This window comes from Eschrichtius robustus, chromosome X (assembly GCF_028021215.1).
Source record: "Eschrichtius robustus isolate mEscRob2 chromosome X, mEscRob2.pri, whole genome shotgun sequence".
NCBI classification, from domain to species: domain Eukaryota; kingdom Metazoa; phylum Chordata; class Mammalia; order Artiodactyla; family Eschrichtiidae; genus Eschrichtius; species Eschrichtius robustus.
In genome coordinates, this window is record NC_090845.1 from 92,477,528 (window position 1) to 92,500,811 (window position 23,284).

A 23,284-nucleotide genomic window follows, 5' to 3' on the forward strand; every position below is an offset into this window, starting at 1 on the left:
ATTTATGTGACTTTCAGCAAGTTCTTTAATTTTTCTGAGCCTCAGTTTCAACATATAGTAAATGGGAACAAATATTCCTGCTTCATAATCTTAGAGCTGCAGTATCCAATACAGTAACCACTAGACACATAGGTATTTAAATTTGAATTAGTTAAATTTAAGTAAAATTAAAAATTTAGTTCCTCAGTTGCACTAACCGCATTTCAAGGGCTCAGTAGCTACTTATGGCTAGTGTTAGTACAAAATTAGATATCAACAAATATAGAACATTCCCACCATCAGAAAGTTTTATGGGACAGTGCTGATTTAGTGTATATAAGGTATGTAAAAGGGCCTAGCTTAGTGTATATTTCATGGCAGGTGCCCAAGAAAAGTAATTTCCTCTGCTCTTGCCTTTCAGCGTCAGAGCTAGGTATATTCTCCTGTTTTATTGATGGGGTCCGGAGAGGGGAGTAACTTACCCAATATACTATATAACAGCGGATATATCTGGCATTGGGACCCACGTCTCCTGACTCTCCCTCCAGTATTCTGTCTGGTAGACCTGTCCTTATGCTCTACTGAGTGAGGTCCTAAGGCCACGGGTGTGAATAATGTGAATTAAATTTGGAGTCAGGGTAGTAGCAGAAAAAGACATAGGAACTGAATGCCTCCTATGTGCCAGGCAGCACTATGCTCAGCTCTTTACATCAGTTATCTTAGTGACTCCTCACTGAAGCCCAGAGAAGTTAAATATTTACTCAAGTTGCCAACTAGTAAACAGCAGACCAAAGATTCAGACTTCTCTGTGACTTCAGAGCCCATGTTTTTTCCCATTATGCCATGGAACCCTCTCAAATGTGAATACTCTCCTGCCCCTTCCACTTACTAGTGGGATGAAGCTTCAGCAGACTCCTGACTCTTATTAGATCCTCAGAAAATGTGAGTTACTTTTCTTCCATTTTATTTTACAGCTGAATCAGTGTCTTCACAATCTGTGTCAACTGGAAGGGAAATATAGCTTTGGTCAATGTTTGGTTTCAAGGCCCAAGGCCAAACAGGCTATTTATGGTCGCAGCCTTCACAGAACACCTGATGGCTCTAAGATCTCTAAGTTAATTTTCAAGGCCACCATTTGCTCATATGATGCCTTTGTGCTAATTAGAAACATGTGCCACCTGGGGGCAGACAAATTGCAGAGATGTGTCCACTCTAGTGGAACAATGAGAAAAATGTTTTCTTTCTCAGGGGTATTGGAGCTCCACCAGGGCAGTTGAAGAATGAATTTCAGCCTCCACTTGTTCCCTCTCAGTTGGGTACCCTTGTGCAGGGTACAACCTGCCCTGCCCAACAGTATCTGCTGGCCTTGCTTGTCTTACCTCGTGGCTAGGTCTGGAAGGTAGTGGTCAGTGTCTTCTGGAGGGTGGAGAGGGACACCAGTATCTTCCCATGGCTTCTGGGTAGTAGATGAAATTGCTCCATTTTAAGGTTAATTTGATATTTTTTCATTTGGTTCTGACTAGCTTATTGGATGATTTTTAAAAGAATGCTTGGTTAATTTAAAAGTTTTTTAAAAACCTAATATTTCAAGGCTAAGCAAAATGGTATTTCTTTAATAACAATGTTTTTTCTATCTATTTGTACCTGCCTTGTTCTATAGGGATTTCATAAAACAAGTTCAGCAAATTAGTCTGGATCAGTCTAGTTTGCTAGCCCATGATAGACAGGGCCAATGATGGAACTAGTCATGGGAAAGTTTTATCCTTTTAGGGGTATCTGTTCTCTTCTAGCTCCTCTCCTCTTCTGTAATCAACCCCCGCCCTGCTCCAACTGACCCATCCATGTGGCAGAAAGAGGTTACTTCAAATGACTGAGAACCTGAATCTAATCAGTGTAGTCCTCGAGTGGCCTTGGGATGCCAGACTTGCACACAATCCCTTGGTTTCCCCTTCCTGAGTCAGTAGTTTAGCATGCGATTCACCAAAATGTATGGCTTTGTGAACCACACACCTCACTTGGAATCATCATGTCAACTCATCCGTAGTACACATCGACCAACAGAGATGAGGACTGATTTCCCCCAGTGTATACTGACTCCTACAATCTGAGCATTGCCTCGAGAGGATGCCTTGAGCCCTTTTTCAGAGATAACTGTGTTCGTGCTTATAACCTGCACTCACAGTCCCCATTTTACTGGGAATGATAAAAGCTATGCCTTTTGAAAATTTCAGCTGTCGTATTAAAGAGGACAAGCCAGTAGCACTTAAAGTGCTGTGTCTTTAAATTGTCGAAGTTTAATGATGGGCACATGGGGGTTCATTATACTAGTCTTCCTACTTTTGTGGTTTTTTTTGAAGGTTTCCATAATAAAACAGTTAAAAAAGACAAAAAAAAAAAAGAAAAATTAAAAGTGCTTCATCAGTCCTGGGAAGGAGAACACACATGGGATTCTCTTCTGTTAACCAAGGGCTTGGGTGATAACATTTAGTAGGAAGGTACCATGTAAAAATATGGGGAGGGGGGGTATTTTAGATTGAAAAAGCCTCTGTGCTGGAAATCCTGAGAAGGTCTCCTAGAAGGGGAGACTCCTCCGGTCTGCAGTCCCTCTCTACCGGATCCCTGAAGAAGTGTTGCTATAATGAGCTACTGCAAGTGAGAGAAGTGAATCATCTCCCTCGGGCCTTTGGGAGTGGGGAGAGGGTGAAAACCAGGAAACAGGCCTCAGCTAATTGGTGAAAACTGTTAGCCAGTAGGCAGAGAAACACAGGCAAAGAGAACCTGGGGGCAAGAGAAGGCGCTTCTTTCTCACCCCAGGTGAGTGCTGGAGAGGGCAAAGGTGCTAGGGAAGGAGGAGACCAGGGAGCAGAATATGTGGCAAAGAGGCCCTCACTTGGGATCTCAAAGGATAGTCTTTGAAGGCTCCAGGCCCCATCTGATTTGCAGGTTTTAAAACAAGTGGGAAAGCCGTCTGAAGGCAAAGACTACATACGCACGCGAGCGTCCAAGGGCCTGGAACCTTGTCTGCTCAGCTTGGAAAGGCAGGCTCAATAAAAGTACACTTTGAAAACTGGGTGGTTTGGTTCTTTTTTGTTGTTGTTGTGTTTTTACTTCGACTGAGCAAGCAAGGGTGTTGGTGCACTGGTGGGAGTCAGAAGATATGGTTGGAGAGGTGGGGCACTGTGGAGTGTGGGGACCTAGGAGGACAAGTTCTTTCAAAGCCCTAAAGTTGAGGTAGCATGATTAGAGGCTGGGGCCAGAGAAGAGAGCAAGGGCAGTGCCTAAAAGGTACAAAGCCAAGATTCACCCAGCAGCTCCCAGGCCAGAGTTGTGGGTGGGATGTCAGTGAGACCCAGGCGGGTGCAGCCAGTTTTCAATAGAGCTGGTCTGTGAAACTTGGCTGAGAGGACAGAAGAAGATTGATGTTTGCTCCAGCGTGGGGCTGTCAGCTGTGCTCACCGCCTCACCATGGTCCCAGCTGTAAACAAAAGTCCTGGCCCTTCATGGCACTGCAGAGCAGTCCAGGCTGGTGTAAGTCTCTGAGGACAGCTAGACCATTTTCTCATCCTGGCTGACAACCAGAAGACAGAAGAAACAATAGAAGGTGGTGGTGGGAGAGGGGGCAGGATTGGAAGGGGGGTGAGAAGCAGTGACCAGTGGGAAGGAGCTGTTGATTTCGAATCTTAGGTCTTTGGATGCAAGTAGCAGAAATCTTGTAGGGAAAGAAAACCTTTTCCTTGTCAGCTTCACAGATAATAGTGAATTACTAAAGGAGGCCTGCAGGGGCTCTAGTGCCTCATTCATTCATTCATTCATTCAGTGAGTACCTTATGTGCTCATCACTGAGCTAGGTACCCTGGGTGATGCCAAAGTAATCGAAGACAGTTCATAAGTTTAAGGAGCTTACAAAGAGTTTGTGGTTATGTGTAAAGTTAAATAACAACACTAAATAGTGTATCTTTAAACGCTAAGTGACAAACATGGAATAGGAGTTTAGAAGCAAGAGAAGCCATATCTGGGTGTGATCAGAAAAGGTGGGATTTGAGAGGGCCTAGAAAGATAGACATGATTTGACTAGAAAGAAAAGGCACTTGGCATTCCAGGTTGAGACCAAAGCATTAGCAAAAAGGACTGCTTTGGCTAAAGCAGAAGATTATTGTGATGGAGATTCTCTTCAACTCCTCACCCCCTCCAGCTCCTCACCATGCCTAACCCAGCCTTCAGGTCTCACCTGAAATGTCACTTCTTCACAGAGGCCTTCTTTGACCTTCAGGACCAGGTGAAGTGCCCTTGCTTTACGTTCCCCTTGGACCCACTACATTCCCCTTTTTCCTTTGCCATCTTCATGTCATGTCCTACTCTTGTCTCCCTACAATTTGTTTCCCACACTGTGACTCAGAACGTTCTTGGCAAAATGCAAATCTGTTTCATTTTTTTCCTTTTAAAAACTCCCTTTGTTCTCTTTTCCCTCCTCTTATGTCCTTCCTGCTTCCCTCCCTCTCACTTTCCCCTCAGGTCATATCTTAAATGTCTCTGTCTCAGGGAAGCATTCCATGACACCTCTTCCCCAGCTTCTACCATAATCAGGTCAATTCTCCCTCTTATATATTTTCATAATACTTTTTCCCTTTTACTATTCTCCACTAACTTACTACAGTTTGTCTCCTGCACCAGAATATAAGCCCTCTGAGGCAGGGGCTAAGTTTCTTCTTCACTGTGTTGCCCTCGTAGTTAGTACAGTGCCTGGCATATTGTGGTGGGTGCTCCACAAAAATTTATGAATGAATCCAAGGGGGATGAGGCAATATTCATAGATGAAAGCCAGCTGAAGAGATTGTTCTCACATCTATGGGCAAAGTTTAAAAAACTTTCAGTGCTTTTGATTATGGGATGAAGAAATCATTAGACAACACTGACTTTTTTTTTTCTTTTAAGGCCGTGCCATGCAGCATGTGGAGTCTTAGTTCCCCAGCCAGGGATTGAACCTTTGCCCCCTGCGTTGGGAGCATGGAGTCTTAACACTGGACCACCAGGGAAGTCCAACACTGACTTGAAGAAAACAAAACAAAAAGCCAGTTCAGACTAACAATACCCAACTCCAACCTCAGCTTACCCTGAACCCTATCCTCCCAATTATCTTGTAGACTCATATTCCCTCCTTACCTGCTCCCCTACACCACTCCCTCCTCCAAAAACACAAGAAAACTTACTCTTTGGTCCTTCCAACCGGAGAGATTTAGCAGTAGGGCCAAATGCACTTACTTTCACAGGTGCGGTTGTTCATTGGGCTGGCATTTATTGCCCATCTCGGTTGTTTCAAACACTGTGCTCTTAGCTACAGGTGAAGAAGGCCTTATTCCTACCTTAATGGGGTTCACAGTTGAGTGAACCTCTCATACTGATCACTCAGTTGATACGCTCAAATTGTTGAGTGAAGAACTTTGCCTTACCTGGGCTCAATTTGGGAGATTTTTTAGGGCACTAAGAGCCTGCAAAGGAGCTGAATCTCAGGGGTTAGTCCTCTGCGAAACTGGGGACTCAGTGAGACACAAAGAATGGATGCCAATCCGCACTAGATTTTCACCCTTCCAGGAGGAGGCTAAGTAGCAGGGTGAAGAATGTCTGGAAGGGCAGTCAGGTAGTAGCCATTCTTCAGCCTTATGAGGTTGTACCTAATAAGGCAAACGGGCCTACAGTGTACACCCCTTGAGTGAAACAGAGTGAAGGAACTCAAGGAATCACAGGAAAAGCAATTAGATTTCCCAATAAAAATTGAGCTGGCCTGCCCCCTGAAGTGAGCTGAAACAAAAATGTGGCTCCAAGAAACCTTCCAAAGGTCATCATAAAGCACCCACCTTCAGCCTGGGGTAGAGGTTAATGCCAGGGGATGGTTCCTTTTCATCTTAGATTTGGTTCCCAGGTGGTTAGGAACATAACAAATGGGGATGTCAGAGAGGCAGTGCACTCCTGCCCCTGACCCCACCCCAAGGGAGAGTAAAGGGAAGCAATGGATACTGTTTTGTAGCTACAGGCCTAACTGGTTATCTCTTGCTTGAGGGATAACATCAAACATAGTGCCAATGAAGTTTTGAAGATATATTCATTAGTTTTTACCCTTTCTCTTTCCCTTGAATCCTTTTCCCTGAAAATGAATCCACCACCAGGGTATCAGAGAGAGAGGAATATATAAGTAGCAGATAGACATGAATGAGATTAATTTCCATGACTCATTACTCTGTTAGGTGGCCTTATGTGAATAGGGTTCATACATCTGAAATTTGAAATTCTAAGAGATGGGACAGGAAAGGTTAACTCCAAAGTCAATGGAGTATTTTTCAAAGAAGGATAATGATGTGTTAGTGAAAAGTCACATTATTTCCTTCCTTAAAGGACAGCTTGAAGCTTAGGCTAATCAAATGGGTGATAATAGGTATGTTTCCATTAGGGAAAGGGTAAAAGAAGTGTAAGACTAAGGGCTTCACAAATAAATTCACAAAAGAACCCTGGACAAGGATACCCTGAGTTTGTAGAATTTGGAGCTTGGCATCACCATTTTACACCTGTACCATCCTAAGTGTTGGCAAGATTTGTGCTATCCTCTTTCTATGGGGACTTCGGACATCTAATGTGGGTATCAGCAAATGGATTAACGTGGCAGAGGTTGGGGACTGAATGGTATCACAGGGACAGTTTCCTCAGCTACAGATTCCATTTGGCCTTGAATCTGCTGTAGTCAACTTGTCAGAGCAGTCTCAGAAATGAGTCTCTGGAGCTAATAAATTATGATACACTTTGGTCCCTCACTTTCTATTCCATCCTTTCCCTTAACAGCTTCAACTAATTTGAAAAAAAAAAAAGGGAGTTAGTTACACTTAGGGCCTGGACTTTATCCTATCAGGCCCTCAGTGTCCCCATGTTGTCTGATGAGCAGACGAGACAAAATGACCTGGGAAGGCCCTTCCAGCTCTATTGTGCCGGCATCTAGAATTCTAAGACATTGTAATCCATTGACCCAGTTGCCTTATGGGAAAATCCCATGAGAGATTAGTTTTCTAAAAGAGCCAATTGTTTGTTTCTCTGTGTGGGAATAGTGGTAAATGCAGTCAAGATAGCAAATGTGCTGCTGTGACCAAAGTTCCCAAGCATTCTTGCCCTCCTGATAGTCAAGGCTGTATTTATAACAATGATTCTCACTGCCTGAAGTAGTTAACGATTAGTGTTAAATTGAGGACTGATAAGACAGATCAGTCAACAAGGCATTGTTAGTAAGTATAAGGGGAGAGAGGCTGATAAGAATTCAGGACTTCTGTAAGTTGATAATTTGAGGAGGAGCTTAGAGTCAGAAAGATGCCCAAATGTTAGATTCCTTTGTCATGACTGCCCTTCATTTTGGCTTATTTTTAAAACACAAGGTCTTTCTATATTAGTATCCAAATAATACAGTTGTAACACCCATTGACTTGTTAAATGGATTACCTCTGAAATTTGTATTTAGATAATGCAGTTTTTTCCCTCCAAATTATAAAAGCAGCAGTAAACTCTCTTTCCCCCCACTCCTACCCCAAATGAAGTATTATGGTGAAGTAGGTATATCAGCTGAAAGTAGAGTTACTCTGACTGAATGTGCAAACAGTGTGTATGTGAGGGGAGGAGAGGAGGTGGTTACCTGTTCTAGGACTCCTTGAAGCTGACTTTTAAAATTCCTGGCCCAGTAAATAAGACATTAAACTGAGAAACAGGAAAACTGAGAAATAGGGTTTTGGCTTTGTCACTAACTCGTTGAGAGACTTGGGTAAGTCACTTGGTATCTTTGAGCCTCATTTCCTCATCTCTTGCATGAATACATAGTTATTTTACCTAAAAGCTTTGCTCTGAGGATGACATACCACTTAAGTGCTTTGAAAAGGAAAATATTACAAGGATGCTTTTTACCTTGATAGTATAGTCCTTCATGACACAACCCTTGCAAAGTAAGTATAGTTGGTGAGAACTAATGCTGCAATTGAGCGGTTGAAAAATTTTAAAAATGTTTTTAATTTAAAAAATTTAAACGCAAATCAATCAATCAATGTGATACACCATATTAACAAATTGAAGAATAAAAACCATATGATCATCTCAATAGATGCAGAAAAAGCTTTTGACAAAATTCAACACCCATTTCTGATAAAAACTCTCCAGAAAGTGGGCATAGAGCGAACCTACTTCAACATAATAAAGGCCATATATGACAAACCCACAGCAAACATCATTCTCAATGGTGAAAAACTGAAAGCATTTCCTCTAAGATCAGGAACGAGACAAGGATGTCCACTCTCACCACTATTATTCAACATAGTTCTGGAAGTCCTAGCCACGGCAATCAGAGAAGAAAAAGAAATAAAAGGAATACAAATTGGAAAAGAAGAAGTAAAACTGTCACTGTTTGCGGATGACATGATACTATACATAGAGAATCCTAAAACTGCCACCAGAAAACTGCTAGAGCTAATTAATGAATATGGTAAAGTTGCAGGATACAAAACTAATGCACAGAAATCTCTTGCATTCCTATACGCTAATGATGAAAAATCGGAAAGAGAAATTATGGAAACACTCCCATTTACCATTGCAACAAAAAGAATAAAATACCTAGGAATAAACCTACCTAGGGAGACAAAAGACCTGTATGCAGAAAACTATAAGACACTGATGAAAGAAATTAAAGATGATACCAACAGATGGAGAGATATACCATGTTCTTGGATTGGAAGAATCAACATTGTGAAAATGAGTATACTACCCAAAGCAATCTACAGATTCAATGTAATCCCTATCAAATTACCAATGGCATTTTTTACGGAGCTAGAACAAATCATCTTAAAATTTGTATGGAGACACAAAAGACCCCGAATAGCCAAAGCAGTCTTGAGGCAAAAAAATGGAGCTGGAGGAATCAGACTCCCTGACTTCAGACTATACTACAAAGCTACAGTAATCAAGACAATATGGTACTGGCACAAAAACAGAAACATAGATCAATGGAACAAGATAGAAAGCCCAGAGATTAACCCACGCACCTATGGTCAACTAATCTATGACAAAGGAGGCAAAGATATACAATGGAGAAAAGACAGTCTCTTCAATAAGTGGTGCTGGGAAAACTGGACAGCTACATGTAAAAGAATGAAATTAGAATACTCCCTAACACCATACACAAAAATAAACTCAAAATGGATTAGAGACCTAAATATAAGACTGGACACTATAAAACTCTTAGAGGAAAACATAGGAAGAACACTCTTTGACATAAATCACAGCAAGATCTTTTTTGATCCACCTCCTAGAGTAATGGAAATAAAAACAAAAATAAAGAAGTGGAAAAAAAAAAAATTTAAGTGCTCACTACTTAAAAAATTATCTAGCAAAAACTAATTCATTTCATGCTGTGAGCTTGGTATGAGGAATTGAAAGATAAATACATTATAATTCTTTACTTAAAACTCATATTTGTGTGTGAGGGAAACAAAAAAAACTCTATATAATCTCTCAAGTACAAATATAGAGCTATGTACAAGGCATTATTGGAGAACCCAAATCTGTCTGGATGTTGGAGTTGTCACCAGAGTTTGAGTGAAAGTGTGATATCTGGTTAGAGTCTTGATGGATGAGTAGGGGTACCTCAGGTGGAAGAGGTCAGAAGAGGGCATTTAAAGACTATGGAACAGCATGTGCAAAGGCACAGAGCATTAGACAGGATGAGTCATTGGGTTCAGGGATCTGTGGGTGGATCAGCTTGGTCAAATGCAGCTTGCATTTAGGCGGGTGAGGGAGTGACGAGAGAAGAGGCTGGAGGCGCTGGCCGGGGCCAGAGCAGAAAATCTCTTGGAGGTCAGTTTAAGGAATGTGGCCTCTTTCCTGAAGATAATAGGGAGCTATTGAAGGATGAAAAGCAAGGAAGAGTTTCCCAAAGATTTCTGTTTTAGAAAGGTCAAATTGGCACTAGTGTGGAGGATAGGAAATCATACTGGAATCAAAAGCTGAGCCAAAATGAGATCCGGGAGGATAGAAAAGGAGGGACAGATTTCAGAAATATTTGAAAGGTAGACTCAGCAGGACTTGGTGATTGATTTGATCTGAGGGTCGTGGAAGAAGGACTTGTCAAGGCTGACTCCCAGGTTTCTGGCTTAGGTGACTGGGTAGGTGGAAGTGCCACTCACGAAGATTGGGAAGAATGGAGGAGGAAGTTTGAAGGAGATTGTGAGCTGCTTGGCTCTTGACATGCTGAGTTTGAGGTCCTTGTGGGCACCCAGGTCGGAATGTTCAACAGAGAATTGGAAAATAGGACTAGAGCTGTGGAGATTCGGAACTGAAGATAGAAATTTGAGAATCATCAGCATACAGGTTATCACAGCCACGGAAATAGTTGAGAACAGCCAAGCAGTAGGCACGCAAACAGCCAAAGATGAAATACTGGAGAATGAGAACAGCAAGAAGCAATGACCAGAGGGCTGAGAGAGGAAACTGGAGAATTAAAGCCAAGGGAGAAGAAAATTTCAAAGAAGGTGTGACAGCTTCGACAGATGTTACAGGAAGTTATGAAAGATTAGGACAGAAAAATGTTGACCTGATACAGCAAATAGGAAGGCGGTGTGAGGAACATGAGATGGAATGAGGGGGCAGAAGGCAGAGGATAGACTGCAGTGTGTTAAGGAGTAAATGGTAGCTGTGAGGTGTGTAAATGTCTAATAAGGACATCCCTTTAAGAAACTTGATGATGAATGGAAGGAGGGCAATAAATCAACAGCTAGAGAGAACTTCAGGGTCAAATAGAGGGTAGTTTTTACTTTTATTTTTCATTTTGAATGGGAGAGACTTTCCCTCTCTCCCCTCTCCTCCCCTTTTGTTCCTCCCTCTCCCCCTCTCCTCCTTCTCCTCTTCCTCCTCCTCCTCCTCCTCCTCCTTCTTCTTCTCCTTCTCTCTCTCTGAAAAAGCTGAGGTTCCGAGAGATTCAGCCACTTGCCATGGTTACATAGTTTATAAGCATGTTATATGCCAGCAGGAAGAACCCAGTTACAGCAGAGAGACTGAAAATATAAAAGAGAGGTGATTTTCACTTGACCTTTTTTGTGAGTGTGGACCCAGCAAGATGAGACACACAAAATGGCAATCTGAAGTTCCAACCAGGTCCATGTGCTAAAAGTCTGACAGACTACGATGATTGGTCTGGTCATATAATAGCTAATCTTCGTTGAGCAGTTACTACGTGCCAGGCACTGAGTTAAGCACTTTATCTACATTAACACATATAATTCCCACAACAACCCTATGAGGTAGGTACTGTTATCACCTTCATTGAACAGACGTGAAAATTGAATCAGAGAAACGTTCAATGATTTACTCAAGGCCACATAGTTGTTGTGTGCTGGATCTTTCAGAGCCTTCAAATGACCCCTTAGAGGAGGAAACTGGTGCTGAAGGAGATGAAGCCATTTGTCCAAGAACCCATATCTAGTGAGTTGTAATGTAAGCCCAGGCTCTGTCTGGTACCAAAGCCACGCTCTTAATCACTACACTGTCATGAATGGTAGCTATTAAAATAGACAATATGTGCACATTTTTCTAGATCCAGCTCTGTAAGGCAAAATGTTCCCTGAACTTAAGTAATAGTAAAAATTGCCCTTATTCCAGGGAGCTGATAGCGAGAGCATGTACTTCCTTGGTAATGTACACGGTATAATGCAGCCAGGGCATTTGTAGAAAGCGTCATGGTGAAAGGAGAGACTGAGAAAAACAGAGCTACTCAGGTGGGGCAGCAATAGCTGAGTTCTCATGTGACTTTTTCAGGTGGCTTTATGACAGCAGTAGTACTTTGTTCTTCCATGAAGAGAATGCTCTGTGAGCAAGAAAGCCCCTGGCTCAGACGTCCTTCCTCCTCCTGGCCTAAGATTCGATAACAAGCTGTTCTGATGCCACCAGTCCAAGTTTGTAGACTGTAAATAAACGCTATCCTAGATGTGAAGTATAATGAAGCAAGGAATGTGAGGTGGGAAAGAACAGCCTAATTGCTATCCCTTCAGGGATGACTGGCTCTCTGGTGGGACAGCATATGGAGCAGGGAGAGGCAGATGGTTGTACTGCCAGAATCCCTGCTCCTGTACTCTCTTGTCACTACCAGAGTTTTCATTTGGTGATTGGTTTTGAAATATAGCTTGATACTGGTCTTCCTATTTAGAATATTATTAATGTTTATTCAGATCGCCATCATTCTTTATTCAGTAATGCAATTTACCAGGTTTTGATGTCTTCTGAACTTTGGTTCTGTTATACCCAAGGACCAGCTTGGTTATGTGTGTGTGCATACACACGTGTGTGTAAATTTTATTTGATTTTATAAGTTCCCTTCCAAGTCTATTTTTCTGTGGTCAACAGGTTAATGGAAAGCAAATGAATAGAAATGTGGTATATAATAGGTCATATGAAAAGTCATGCTTTCGTTCTACATATACATACTGAGCATTGCTATGTACCAGGATCTGTGTGGGTTAGAAAGTTGTGTAAGATGCAGTCCCTGCCCTCAAAGAGCTTGTTCTACATTTCTTCCATTGAGCAAGGGATAATACTAGCTGGGTTCCTAACCCCTTGGTGGTTCCCATGTTTGGCTGATTTGTTTTTCACCAGCAAAGCAGCCTAGGAAGATCTTTAATCCCAACATAGTGAATTTGAATTTAAGATTTTGACAGCCCGAAATGACAAGATATTAATAATAATTACAACATTGATAATAGTAAACTGAGAATGGAGAGAGGCAAGTGGGGACACATATAAAGATTCCTAGGAGGTGATATGTTCTGGACTAAGTTGGGATATTTGCATGGCTCAGTGAAAAGGAAAAATAATGTTAACAGTCAACATTTCAGCTAGAAGAGTGTCAATTCTTTGGTGACAGGTGGGGAAAGAGGCTTATGGTAGAAAGTAAAAGGAATAAATTTTATTCACTACCTTTCTTCAACATAGAAAATTTAAAAAAGTATGACTGTGAAATTTGGGAGAGCAAGTGGCCCTGCTAGGGGATTGAGAGGAAAGAGGAAGACAGACCACTGGCTCTCCAAAGAGCAGAGCAAACTGAAGAGAAGATGAAGGCGCTGATAGCCTCAACAACTGAAGAAATAAAGCCCTTTCTCTGGAAAAACATATGTATAAAATATTTAACTGACATTAAATATTAAGAATTAATGAAAACACCAAAACACTTTATTTATGTAGGAAGTTTTTCCCCTTTAGAAAATATGCTGTTTTAAAACTTAAAATCATTTCATACGTGATCCAGGGAGAAAGCAGTGTGGATCTCTAGCGGTGGGTACTATCAGAATGACGGTAGATGGAAATGACCTCCAAATGAGTCTCTTATATCGCCTCCTGCCAACTCACTGTAAGAAGGGTCCAAATTCAAGAATTCCATGATTGCAATGGATTGCTAGGTGTCAGACACTTCTAGTGAGACCCGCATCCCTCCCCGCCCCCAAACTTGTGCGGGAAGGGTGAGGAAAATGAAAGCTATTTGCACCGAATTCTGACACCCTGTGTCTCCCTTCTCCACTTGCCAGCTCCGATGGGGAGGGAGAGTACCTTCCACCTGGCATTGCTTCTGAGTAGCTTTGTGAACTCCTTTGGGCTATTATGTTGGCTGGTACTTTGGCTTCTTTGGCTCCCAGCACCAGCTGATGCCCTGAGCTGAGTCCCAGTTGGGCAGGCTCTATTGCTCAGTGCTGTAGCTGTCTCCAAAGCATTGTTCTTGAGACTTCCAACAGGGCAGATTTGTGCAGTTGGCCCATCTGGACAAGATCTATAACAAGTAGAGCTCTGTGCAATAAACTCATCTCCATAGTCCACCCCCCCCCCCGCTACCCCCGCCTTCGGGCTGCAGCAGCCTGACACCCCAGCCCCACCATAAAGAGTATCAAAGAGATACTCTCTGCTCCTTTCAAAGGGGTATTGCTTGTGGCCTCTCATTGATTGGCACTACCTGGGCAGAAATGGGAAAACAGGGATTCTTTGCCCTCTCAATTTAATCTCCTTTCTTTAGCCAGTCCTTTAGTTTTGAATCTCCTTGGCCACCAGAGTCATAATTAATATTTTCAATAAGATTAATTTCTGGTCCAGCTACCCTGATCAGCCCAGAATGCTCTCCTCAAAGCCAAGAGACAAGAAGAGTATCTTAGTGAACAGGAAAGAGCAGCCAAGCTCAACAGGAAAAAAGGGGGAAAGAAGCTGAGCTCTTGGTTTGACTATAGGATTTGCTTTGGTCATTGGATTTATTGACTTTCCATTTTGAACACCGTTTTGAGAAAGGGAGTAAAGGAGGGAGGGGAAAGGAGGAAGATGAGAGAGAGAAAGAGAGAGAGAGAGAGAGAGAGAGAGAGAGAGATTAGACTCACATAGTTAATTATTGTAGGTCCAGAGAAAAAGTCAAGATGTTAGAGATCATTTGATCACGTCTGTCTTCCAGTTGTTTAGCTCAGCACGTTAATCTTCCCTTTTTCAGTTCTTCACAGTGGGTCATTTCAAAGGACTCAGAGTACCAGGCCCATGCTTCCCCATGTCCCAGTGGTATGTCAGGCCTGAGATGAGCCCTTCACACCCTCTCTATTCTGACATTTCTTGTAGCTTCAACTGACTGCTTCCCCTCCTCACTGTGGAAGGAGAAAGGAAGCAAGAGAAGGATTAAGAAATAACTCCAACTTATGTTTTTCTAACTTCTACAACTCCATCCTGAGATTGGCCAAGTCAATATTTGTCCAGAATAGGGGCCCTCTATATACCTAGTTCCTCCCTCCTTTAGGAACCTTGAAGCCCACTTTATCCCAGACAAGGTTACATGGCACTATTATTTGCTTACTAAAAGGAGCAAGTTGGAAATGAGGGGTCCTGGGAAATAAAGAGACTTTGGAGAAAAAGAAGAAACAAATAAAAGCACAGCTAACAGAAGACTCTCTGAGGATAGTTTCTGTATTGTACTCCTCCTAGGTCCTACTGCTTTGGATCTCACTTTTCTTAAAAGGTTTCTAGCATCGCTGAGTAACTTTCTTGAAGACTAAGCATTTTTCTCTTTTTACACTCCATAGCAGTCAAACACACCCTGCCGCCGTGTTAGTTAGTTAGGGAATAAAACAAATATTTCTGAGACCAGGAAATTCAGGTAGATGTGGAAGGGTGGTCTCTCTGAGAGTCCAAGATTTCTGACCTCATTCTGACAGTGTTGAGCTTCCAAGGAAGCTTGAAGACCTCTCTGTTGGGTCATATAGCAATGCCCTACCCCAGTGCAGCCGATGACTGTTCCAACCTTGCTGAGCGGTGGGGAATCTATCCCCTGGCCTTCCTCCCACAGTCAAGGAAACCTGACTGGGTCACACAGGGCAGCACTTGTGGATGGGAAAGACTCCCTATTTGAGCCTGTGGTAGAAGGTACAGAGGGCACAGTAAAGGTCAGGCTCTGGGTGGGAGGTGGCAGGGCAAAGATTCGTGCAGATTAAGATGACAAATGCCAGAATCTAGTAGCAGTGGTCTGAATAGTCTCCACCAGAGAACTGAAAAACAGAGAAGCTCCAGTCAGGGAAGAAGGTCATCCTGGCCCCAAGAACATGGCCAAACCTTACTCTCACGAGAAATGGGATAGTATGGAGAAAATATGAATTAGGGTAGGTAAGCCATCTTTCTAAGTAAAGCCACCATTGGCCTCCTGCATTGTAGACCCACATAGCTTGGGGATTGGCTGTTGGAGTTCTGAGTGGGAGATCAGGAAGGAACTGTTCAAGCCCTTGATGGAATCTAATGCAGGGGGAAAGCCCACCCAGGAGGAAGCAGGAAGCCAACAGCTGGACTCTTTAGCTCCTATTCACAGTGCCTGGTGGATATCTTCTGACCATAGCACTTTATAGACAACCCAGTAGAAGATGTTGAAGATGAGGAAAGTGAAAGGGAAGACAGCCCGGGAGATGGTGTCAATCCTCTTGGCCTGGTCCACGTAGAGTTTCCGCATGTTTTCTCCTTCTCTTAGAAGAGGGGCTGGAGGTTGGGGGCTATAAATGCCAGAACCTTCCATTGGACCTCCATCTCTTGCCTGCAGGCAGTGGCCCAGGCCATAGCCACGGAAATAAAGGCGACTTTCTCGGGTGGTATCTTCCTCCTGGAATTACGTGGAAGAAAAGGCAGAATTTGAGGTCACAGCTCTAAGGCAGAGGAATAGAGACCAGGCCACACAAATATCTCAGGTGGTGCTGTGCAGACAGGGTGGCTGGGTACACAGGCCCATTGCATGTTTTTTTATGGCCACAAAACTACTCACGAGATAGATGTATGTTAAGCAGCTATACGTGGTATGGATGGTATATGTTATGATTCCATTCACAGATAAGCCCCGAGCAGCCTTTTTAAAATGCATAACATCATTTAGAGCCATCTAAAACCCAGTGAAGTGCCACCTCACAGCGAGAAGGACATCTCAATGTCAAGTTATCTCTGACTGGTAACAAACAGAATAAACAGAACAATGAAACCTTTAGAAAGCACAGCTGAGATATTTAGACTTGGAAACTTGACTTTAATGACTTCCAAAAGCTGCAAAATTAATTCTGCTTGCACATAGTATCTTTAAAAAAATGTTTCTCTCGACTTAAAGCTGAAAATTCCAAAAGTTTCAGATAACCTAGTGGGCTATCTGAATTATTGTAAAGCTGATCATGCTCTTGCAGATACGTGTGCTACTAGGGTAACATTTATTACCCAATACACATTCCATTCATGTACAATATATGCATTCTGATGAACACATTAACACTGAAGAGGTAAGTTTTTATATAAGCATTAAGCAATGTAGCAAACTACACAAAGTTTGTCTAATAAATGACAGCTGACAACCTTAAGTAGCTATAACACAGCTGAGAGCCAGAAGGTAAGGCCACAAAGATAGATAGATAGAGATCTAGAGAGAGATGGAGAGGGAGAAGGAGAGGGAAAAGGGGGGAGAGAGAGAGAGTGAGAGAAAGAGAGAGAGAGAACCAAAGCCCCTGAGTGATCAACAGAGAGAACTTTACTCATATAAGAGCCTTTCAGGGCCCCACTCAGAGCCTATTTACTCTTGGTTTCTATATAACCCAAACCTGCCCAATTTTGGCTACTTCCAAAGGACATACCACCATCAGAAGTGGTGGTTCACAGCCTGGAAATTACACAGAGGACAGGTAAGTATATACCAAAACCTAGAAATACTTCATTCAAAGATGGTTATAATTTTGTAAAGTATTGATGTTTACAGGAGTAAAAGCTTCAGCTATGTAAGAAATAACCTGAAGTGAAGTGCCCCCTTGTGGGATGGTGCCAACTATCTTCTCAGTTTGTCCAGGGCTGAGGGCTTCCTGAGACTAGGGACTTTCAGTACTAAAACAGAATAAGGCACATGTATGTTGAATGGATGTGACCGATATACATAAAATGTAGATAAAAGTAGATTTTACACATGCTATGCAGTTAGAAGGACATCATAGGATGTTTATAATGAGATCTCTGTAGCTATAGTAACCCACTGAAAAGTGGTTTCATCGATGAGACGTTGGTGTGGTGGGTCCCAGTGAGCCTTGATTAAGACAGCACTAGAAGGCCTAGCTTGTCACTGGGCATCAGAGGCAGACAAGCTCAGGTCAGAGATTTATCAACAGATCCCACCTCTTTCTCTGCTTCCTGTGGGCTCATAGTACAGACGTGGGAAAGGGCATCGGTCTTGCTCACTGCTGTGTCCCCAGTACCTAGCACAGAGCTGGCATCCAATAGGCACCCAGTAGACATTAGTTGAATGAATGAATGGACTGATGAACCACATGCCTCAGAGTACAGGACAGGGAATGGCTTTGTTCTCATGAAGCCAGCCTCCTCTCAGGATCTCATACTGAAGAGTCTACTCAGAAGAGAATCTTAGCTACAGAGTACTTGGCAGAAAAAGCAATTACTCCTTGCGCCACCCCTGCACAAGGGCGTGATGCCCTTCGGCCTTTAGAAAGAGTGGCACCTTTGGCATAGGGAAGGGTCTCTCTAAGTCTGCCCACCAGAGAGCCTTGCTATTCAATCCTCGATTTTGCCAGTCTCTGTGGAGAGAGTTGTACATGTGTAGGCCAGAGGCAATTCACTCCTGTGGTGGTGCTTTGACCCTGAGTTGTGGTGAGGCAGCCTCAGTTCTCTCCTCAAAGTTCTTTACATAACCTGTCACCATAGGCCTTGGCTCACCTCATCTGTATTCTGTAATTCATTTTCACACTGTTTCTACCAGAGAGGTTGTGCTGGACCCATTTTACAGATGAAGAACCAGAGGCAAACAAAATATCTCCCACATAAGTGAAAAATGAGGGGGTAAATAAAATGATTTTTCCTTTTGCTTTCCAGTTCAGAGTCCCTCAGACTCCCTGTTCCCTGCTGCTCATCCTGATCCTCTCAGCTCTCCAGCCAGAGGATATAAGCATGGAATATATCTGTTTGCAAAAAGCTCTGAAAGAGAAAGTTGAATCCAACTGCTCTTTCTGTTTCTATAGATCTAATTATTTCCCCTTTTCTCCAATCACAGTAAATCTAACGGGAATTATTGGGAAATATTCCTCGGCTGGAAAAAGCTATTTCACACAGGAGAGAAAATATGGCCAATAGAATGTCACCCTTGGCTCTTTTTAATTTTAACATGTTGTACCACTTGTAGTTGGGGGAGCAAACATGAGTGGCCTAAAATTCAAGGGTGGGGGTCCTGGATTTAGGTATTACCTATTTAGGCCAAATTCTGAAGGGTGTGTGTGTGTGTGTGTGTGTGTGTGTGTGTGTGTTTGGAAGGGGCAACGGAGGCTTAAACTCCACTTTGTGGCTTCCATGGCTGTTGAAATAGAACATTTCTGTGGCAGATATATATAGGGGAGGAGGGCTGGGGAGCTAGAGAGGAAAGATATTCCAAAACCAAGCTGGGGCGGGAATGCACGGTGTGGGAGATGAGGAGTGGAGATGGGAAGGAGGGATAGATATTGAGTGATATATATTGAAGTGAGAGAGGAAATTGGAGAATGGGGGAGGGTCCTGGGGGATGGAAAGAGGCAAGCAGGGTTCTGGGATCAAGCGCCTGAGAGGATTTGGCAGTATTTTGAAATTTCTTCCATTTTTCAAGTTATTCTATTGATAATGGTGAGGCTTTTTCTCTCTCCATCTTGAAAGAGAGCCCTTGCCAATCAGCCTGCAAAGGTTGGTGGAGTAGATTCTGTGGCTGCTGTGTCTAGAACCTGGTTCCAGGGCCTGTTGAGATTATAAAAAAGGAGAGACAGACTCTTCCCTGTGGGGTTTCTAGACTAGCTGGGAAGACAAAGTGGAAATGTCTGGGGAAAAAAATTGAGCTATTGGGTTGCCCAAAAACCCGAACGAACTTTTTGGCCAGCCCAATATTTTAGACCGTGACATGGAAGGAGATCACCATGCTGTGGAGATGGGTGGTTGAGGAGAGATTCGAGAAGAACAGAATGAAGTCTGGAGCTGGATGAACAGCTGGCTGGCTTCTAGAATACTCCTAACTTGCTCTTGACTAAGGGATCCCTGAAGATCATATGGATTCTCTCTCTCCCTTAAGAGGGCTCCTCTCAAGACTAAAAACTGCCCCTCTAGCTGGAACAGCAGGGCCCAGAGAGAGGTTCTAGAAATGCATTAACCCTGCATCAACTTTTTCAGCCTGCTCAGTGACCTCTAGGATTCTGCTACATTTCTTCTAGGATGGCAGTGGCTTTAGGAAACTCAAAAAGGGGCAGGACTAATGGCACAGGTTTTGGTTTTCAGGTTTTATTTACATTAATCATAAGCCCAGTCCACTTTGAGGCAGGATCCAGGTGCCTAAGCAGGGCCCAGGCTGATGTTATAACTTTAAAATTATTGAGCACTGGTTATGACAGATTTCATTATGAGATCAGGATCACCCTGTACATGACCAGGAGGGGAGAGGCTGTGGGCAGTTGGAGGTTGGAGAGGTGCAGGGAAGGGGGCGGGACTAGTGTCAACCTGGAGTAGCTCTACAGTAACTGCAGCAGTCTTCTGTTGCTGGGACACCCACACAGGCAATCTAGCTGGCAAAAGGACGCTGGGACTGGTTGGCAGCCTGCTCTTCTTTCCCAAGGTAGGCATTGAGAAGGCATCAAGATCAAAACCCCTATAAAGATAAGATTTTGGTACCTGCGGGCAGGCTTGACACAGCTAAAAAGGAGGTGGGGACAGTTAGCTTAGAAAAGGGTGCATCTACTTTTCTTGCCCTTCTGCCAAGTCCATATAGTTTTTCTAAGTCTCAGCATCGGATACGAAGGCTTTTAGGTCTCTTGAAGAATCGGTCCTGCTCAAGGAGATGTAGTTATGGATCAATCCACTAGAGGGCGTGTTTCCCAGGACACAGCTCAAGGACTGAAGCCAGGCAAGAATTGATAAATTCCGACAAACCACTAGATGAGGCAGGAGCCCTGCCCTCAGCAGAAAGGGACCTTAGCAAGGAACATGAAATCCCGGAGGATAATTTTAGTGCAGACATATGGTAAGGGTACTCCAGGAGCAGCTGAAGTGGGAGGTGGGATGTTAGGAAGAGAGAAGAACCTTAGTGCTAGAGTGGCCCCGACAGGCTAGAGCCAGTGGGCTTAGATAGAACATCGTTTCCTCTCCCCCCAGAGGTCATATGTGCCTGCCCCTTGGCTTTGGAGCCTCCAGATAAGGCAGAAAACAAGGAGTCAGAGCTCAAGACAGGCCAGAGCTCTGTGTGTCTGATGATTAAGTGGCCAGTATGTAGCTCAGCAAAGGCTTTTAGCTTTGCTCATAATTGGGCACTGGCTTCTATGAGAGTGGCCCAGGCACCTCTCTTGTCATGGCAACGTACCTAGCACCTATGGTCTGGGCAATGGTGGGGAGGAAGAACTGCCTCTGTTGTCATGATGACAAGACCCCTACTCTATTTCCCCAGGTGATCACTCTACTGTAGAAGAAATGGGGTTAACAAACAAGAGCGAGGGAGAACAACAGCTCATGCCCAACAACTCTGATGCGCCCAATGAAGATCAAGGTGAAGAAATCCAACAGCCAGAAGAGGCAAGTGGTGGTTTTTCAATTCCAGTTTAGTTATGGGGACCCTTTTATAATGCTCCCCTAGAAAGGCAACAATGCCTGATCTGAATTCTTAACCACCAAACAGTATATGACAACTTGGGGTACCTTCCTCCTGGGTGGGAGGAGAGTCAGGAGCAACCACTACTTATTCTCAAAGCAATCTGATGTTAACTAACTTGACAAGGTTCATGCTCTTAATCAGTCTGCTAGACTGCCCCACAGGAATTAATGTCCCACTGGACAGAAAAAGAAATGGAATCAAAGAGGTTAAAGTACTTAGCTTATTTGTGACCAGCTTGGGACTAGAATCCAGGGTCCTGATTGCCTGTCTAGTCCTTGCAGCCTAGGTCGAGTCTTGGTTTGTGGGAGGAGTAGTAGGGAGGAAGGAGTCCAAAGGAGAAAGGAAGTGGACCCCTCCCTAGTTATACTCACCATGCGTTGGCGCCTCTGCCTTCTTCGAAGTCGCATGAATTCCTTATGCTGACGGGAGACAAAATTGACAGCAGCGTACTCCAACAGGGCAGCGAACACAAAGAGGAGGCACACAGCCATCCAGATGTCGATTGCCTTCACATAGGACACCTGCAACATCCACCAATGGAGCAGTCAACTTTCCAGGAGTCCTTCCATGGCCTATCCAGTGAGTTGCCAACCCATATCAACTGCCTGCTGTTCTTCAGTTTTATCCTGAATTTCTTCTGGTTTTTAAAGAAGCTTCCCATGATATGTCCCATTACCTGAAGGCCCATGTCAAAGAGATCGGGCTACCCATCATCCTTCACCTCACTGCCCTCTCCACCCTCCACTTCCATCTGCCTTTCCTCCCTACACTTCTTCTCCTTTCTTTCTTTCTTCTTTCCGTACTTCTGCTTCTGCTTCTTATTATTCTTTTCATTCTTGTCTTCTTCTGATTCTTTTCTTTCAATAAAAAGCAATGAACAGAACAGTCAGCTCTACCCACCACCAGAGCCTCCCATCAAGCCTCTTAGATAGTCTCAACCACCAGAGGGCAGACAGCAGAAGCAAGAAAAACTACAATCCTGCAGCCTGTGGACCAAAAACCACAGTTACAGAAAGATAGACAAGATGAAAAGGCAGAGGGCTATGTACCAGATGAAGGAACAAGAAAAAACCCCAGAAAAACAACTAAATGAAGTGGAGATAGGCAACCTTGCAGAAAAAGAATTCAGAATAATGATAGTGAAGATGATCCAGGACCTCGGAATAAGAATGGAGGCAAAGATTGAGAAGATGCAAGAAATGATTAACAAAGACCTAGAAGAATTAAAGAACAAACAAACAGAGATGAACAATACAATAACTGAAATGAAAACTACACTAGAAGGAATCAATAGCAGAATAACTGAGGCAAAAGAACGGATAAGTGACCTGGAAGACAGAATGGTGGAATTCACTGCTGCGGAACAGACTAAAGAAAAAAGAATGAAAAGAAATGAAGACAGCCTAAGAGACCTCTGGGACAATATGAAACGCAACAACAGTCGCATTGTAGGGGTCCCAGAAGGAGAAGAGAGAGAGAAAGGACCAGAGAAAATATTTGAAGAGATTATAGTCGAAAACTTCCCTAACATGGGAAAGGAAATAGCCACCCAAGTCCAGGAAGCGCAGAGAGTCCCATACAGAATAAACCCAAGGAGAAACACGCCGAGACACATAGTAATCAAAGTGGCAAAAATTAAAGACAAAGAAAAATTATTGAAAGCAGCAAGGGAAAAACGACAAATAACATACAAGGGAACTCCCATAAGGTTAACAGCTGATTTCTCAGCAGAAACTCTGCAAGCCAGAAGGGAGTGGCATGATATACTTAAAGTGATGAAAGGGAAGAACCTACAACCAAGATTACTCTACCCGGCAAGGATCTCATTTAGATTTGATGGAGAAATCAAAAGCTTTACAGACAAGCAAAAGCGAAGAGAATTCAGCACCACCAAACCAGCTCTACAACAAATGCTAAAGGAACTTCTCTAAGTGGGAAACACAAGAGAAGAAAAGGACCTACAAAAACAAACCCAAAACAATTAAGAAAATGGTCATAGGAACATACATATCGATAATTACCTTAAATGTGAATGGATTAAATGCCCCAACCAAAAGACATAGACTGGCTGAATGGATACAAAAACAAGACCCATATATATGCTGTCTACAAGAGACC

The 23,284-nt window shown here is 43.2% G+C and overlaps 1 protein-coding gene across 1 annotated transcript; it reads left to right on the forward strand.

Annotated features, from left to right (window-relative positions):
* Window positions 1-822: 822 nt before the first annotated feature.
* Window positions 823-22,016, forward strand: TMEM31 (transmembrane protein 31). Its single transcript, XM_068533445.1, is given in 3 exon segments — window positions 823-921; window positions 20,963-21,087; window positions 21,612-22,016. Coding segments are annotated over 2 exon segments (507 nt in total). The 5' UTR covers window positions 823-921; window positions 20,963-20,985.
* The last annotated feature ends 1,268 nt before the right edge of the window (window positions 22,017-23,284 follow it).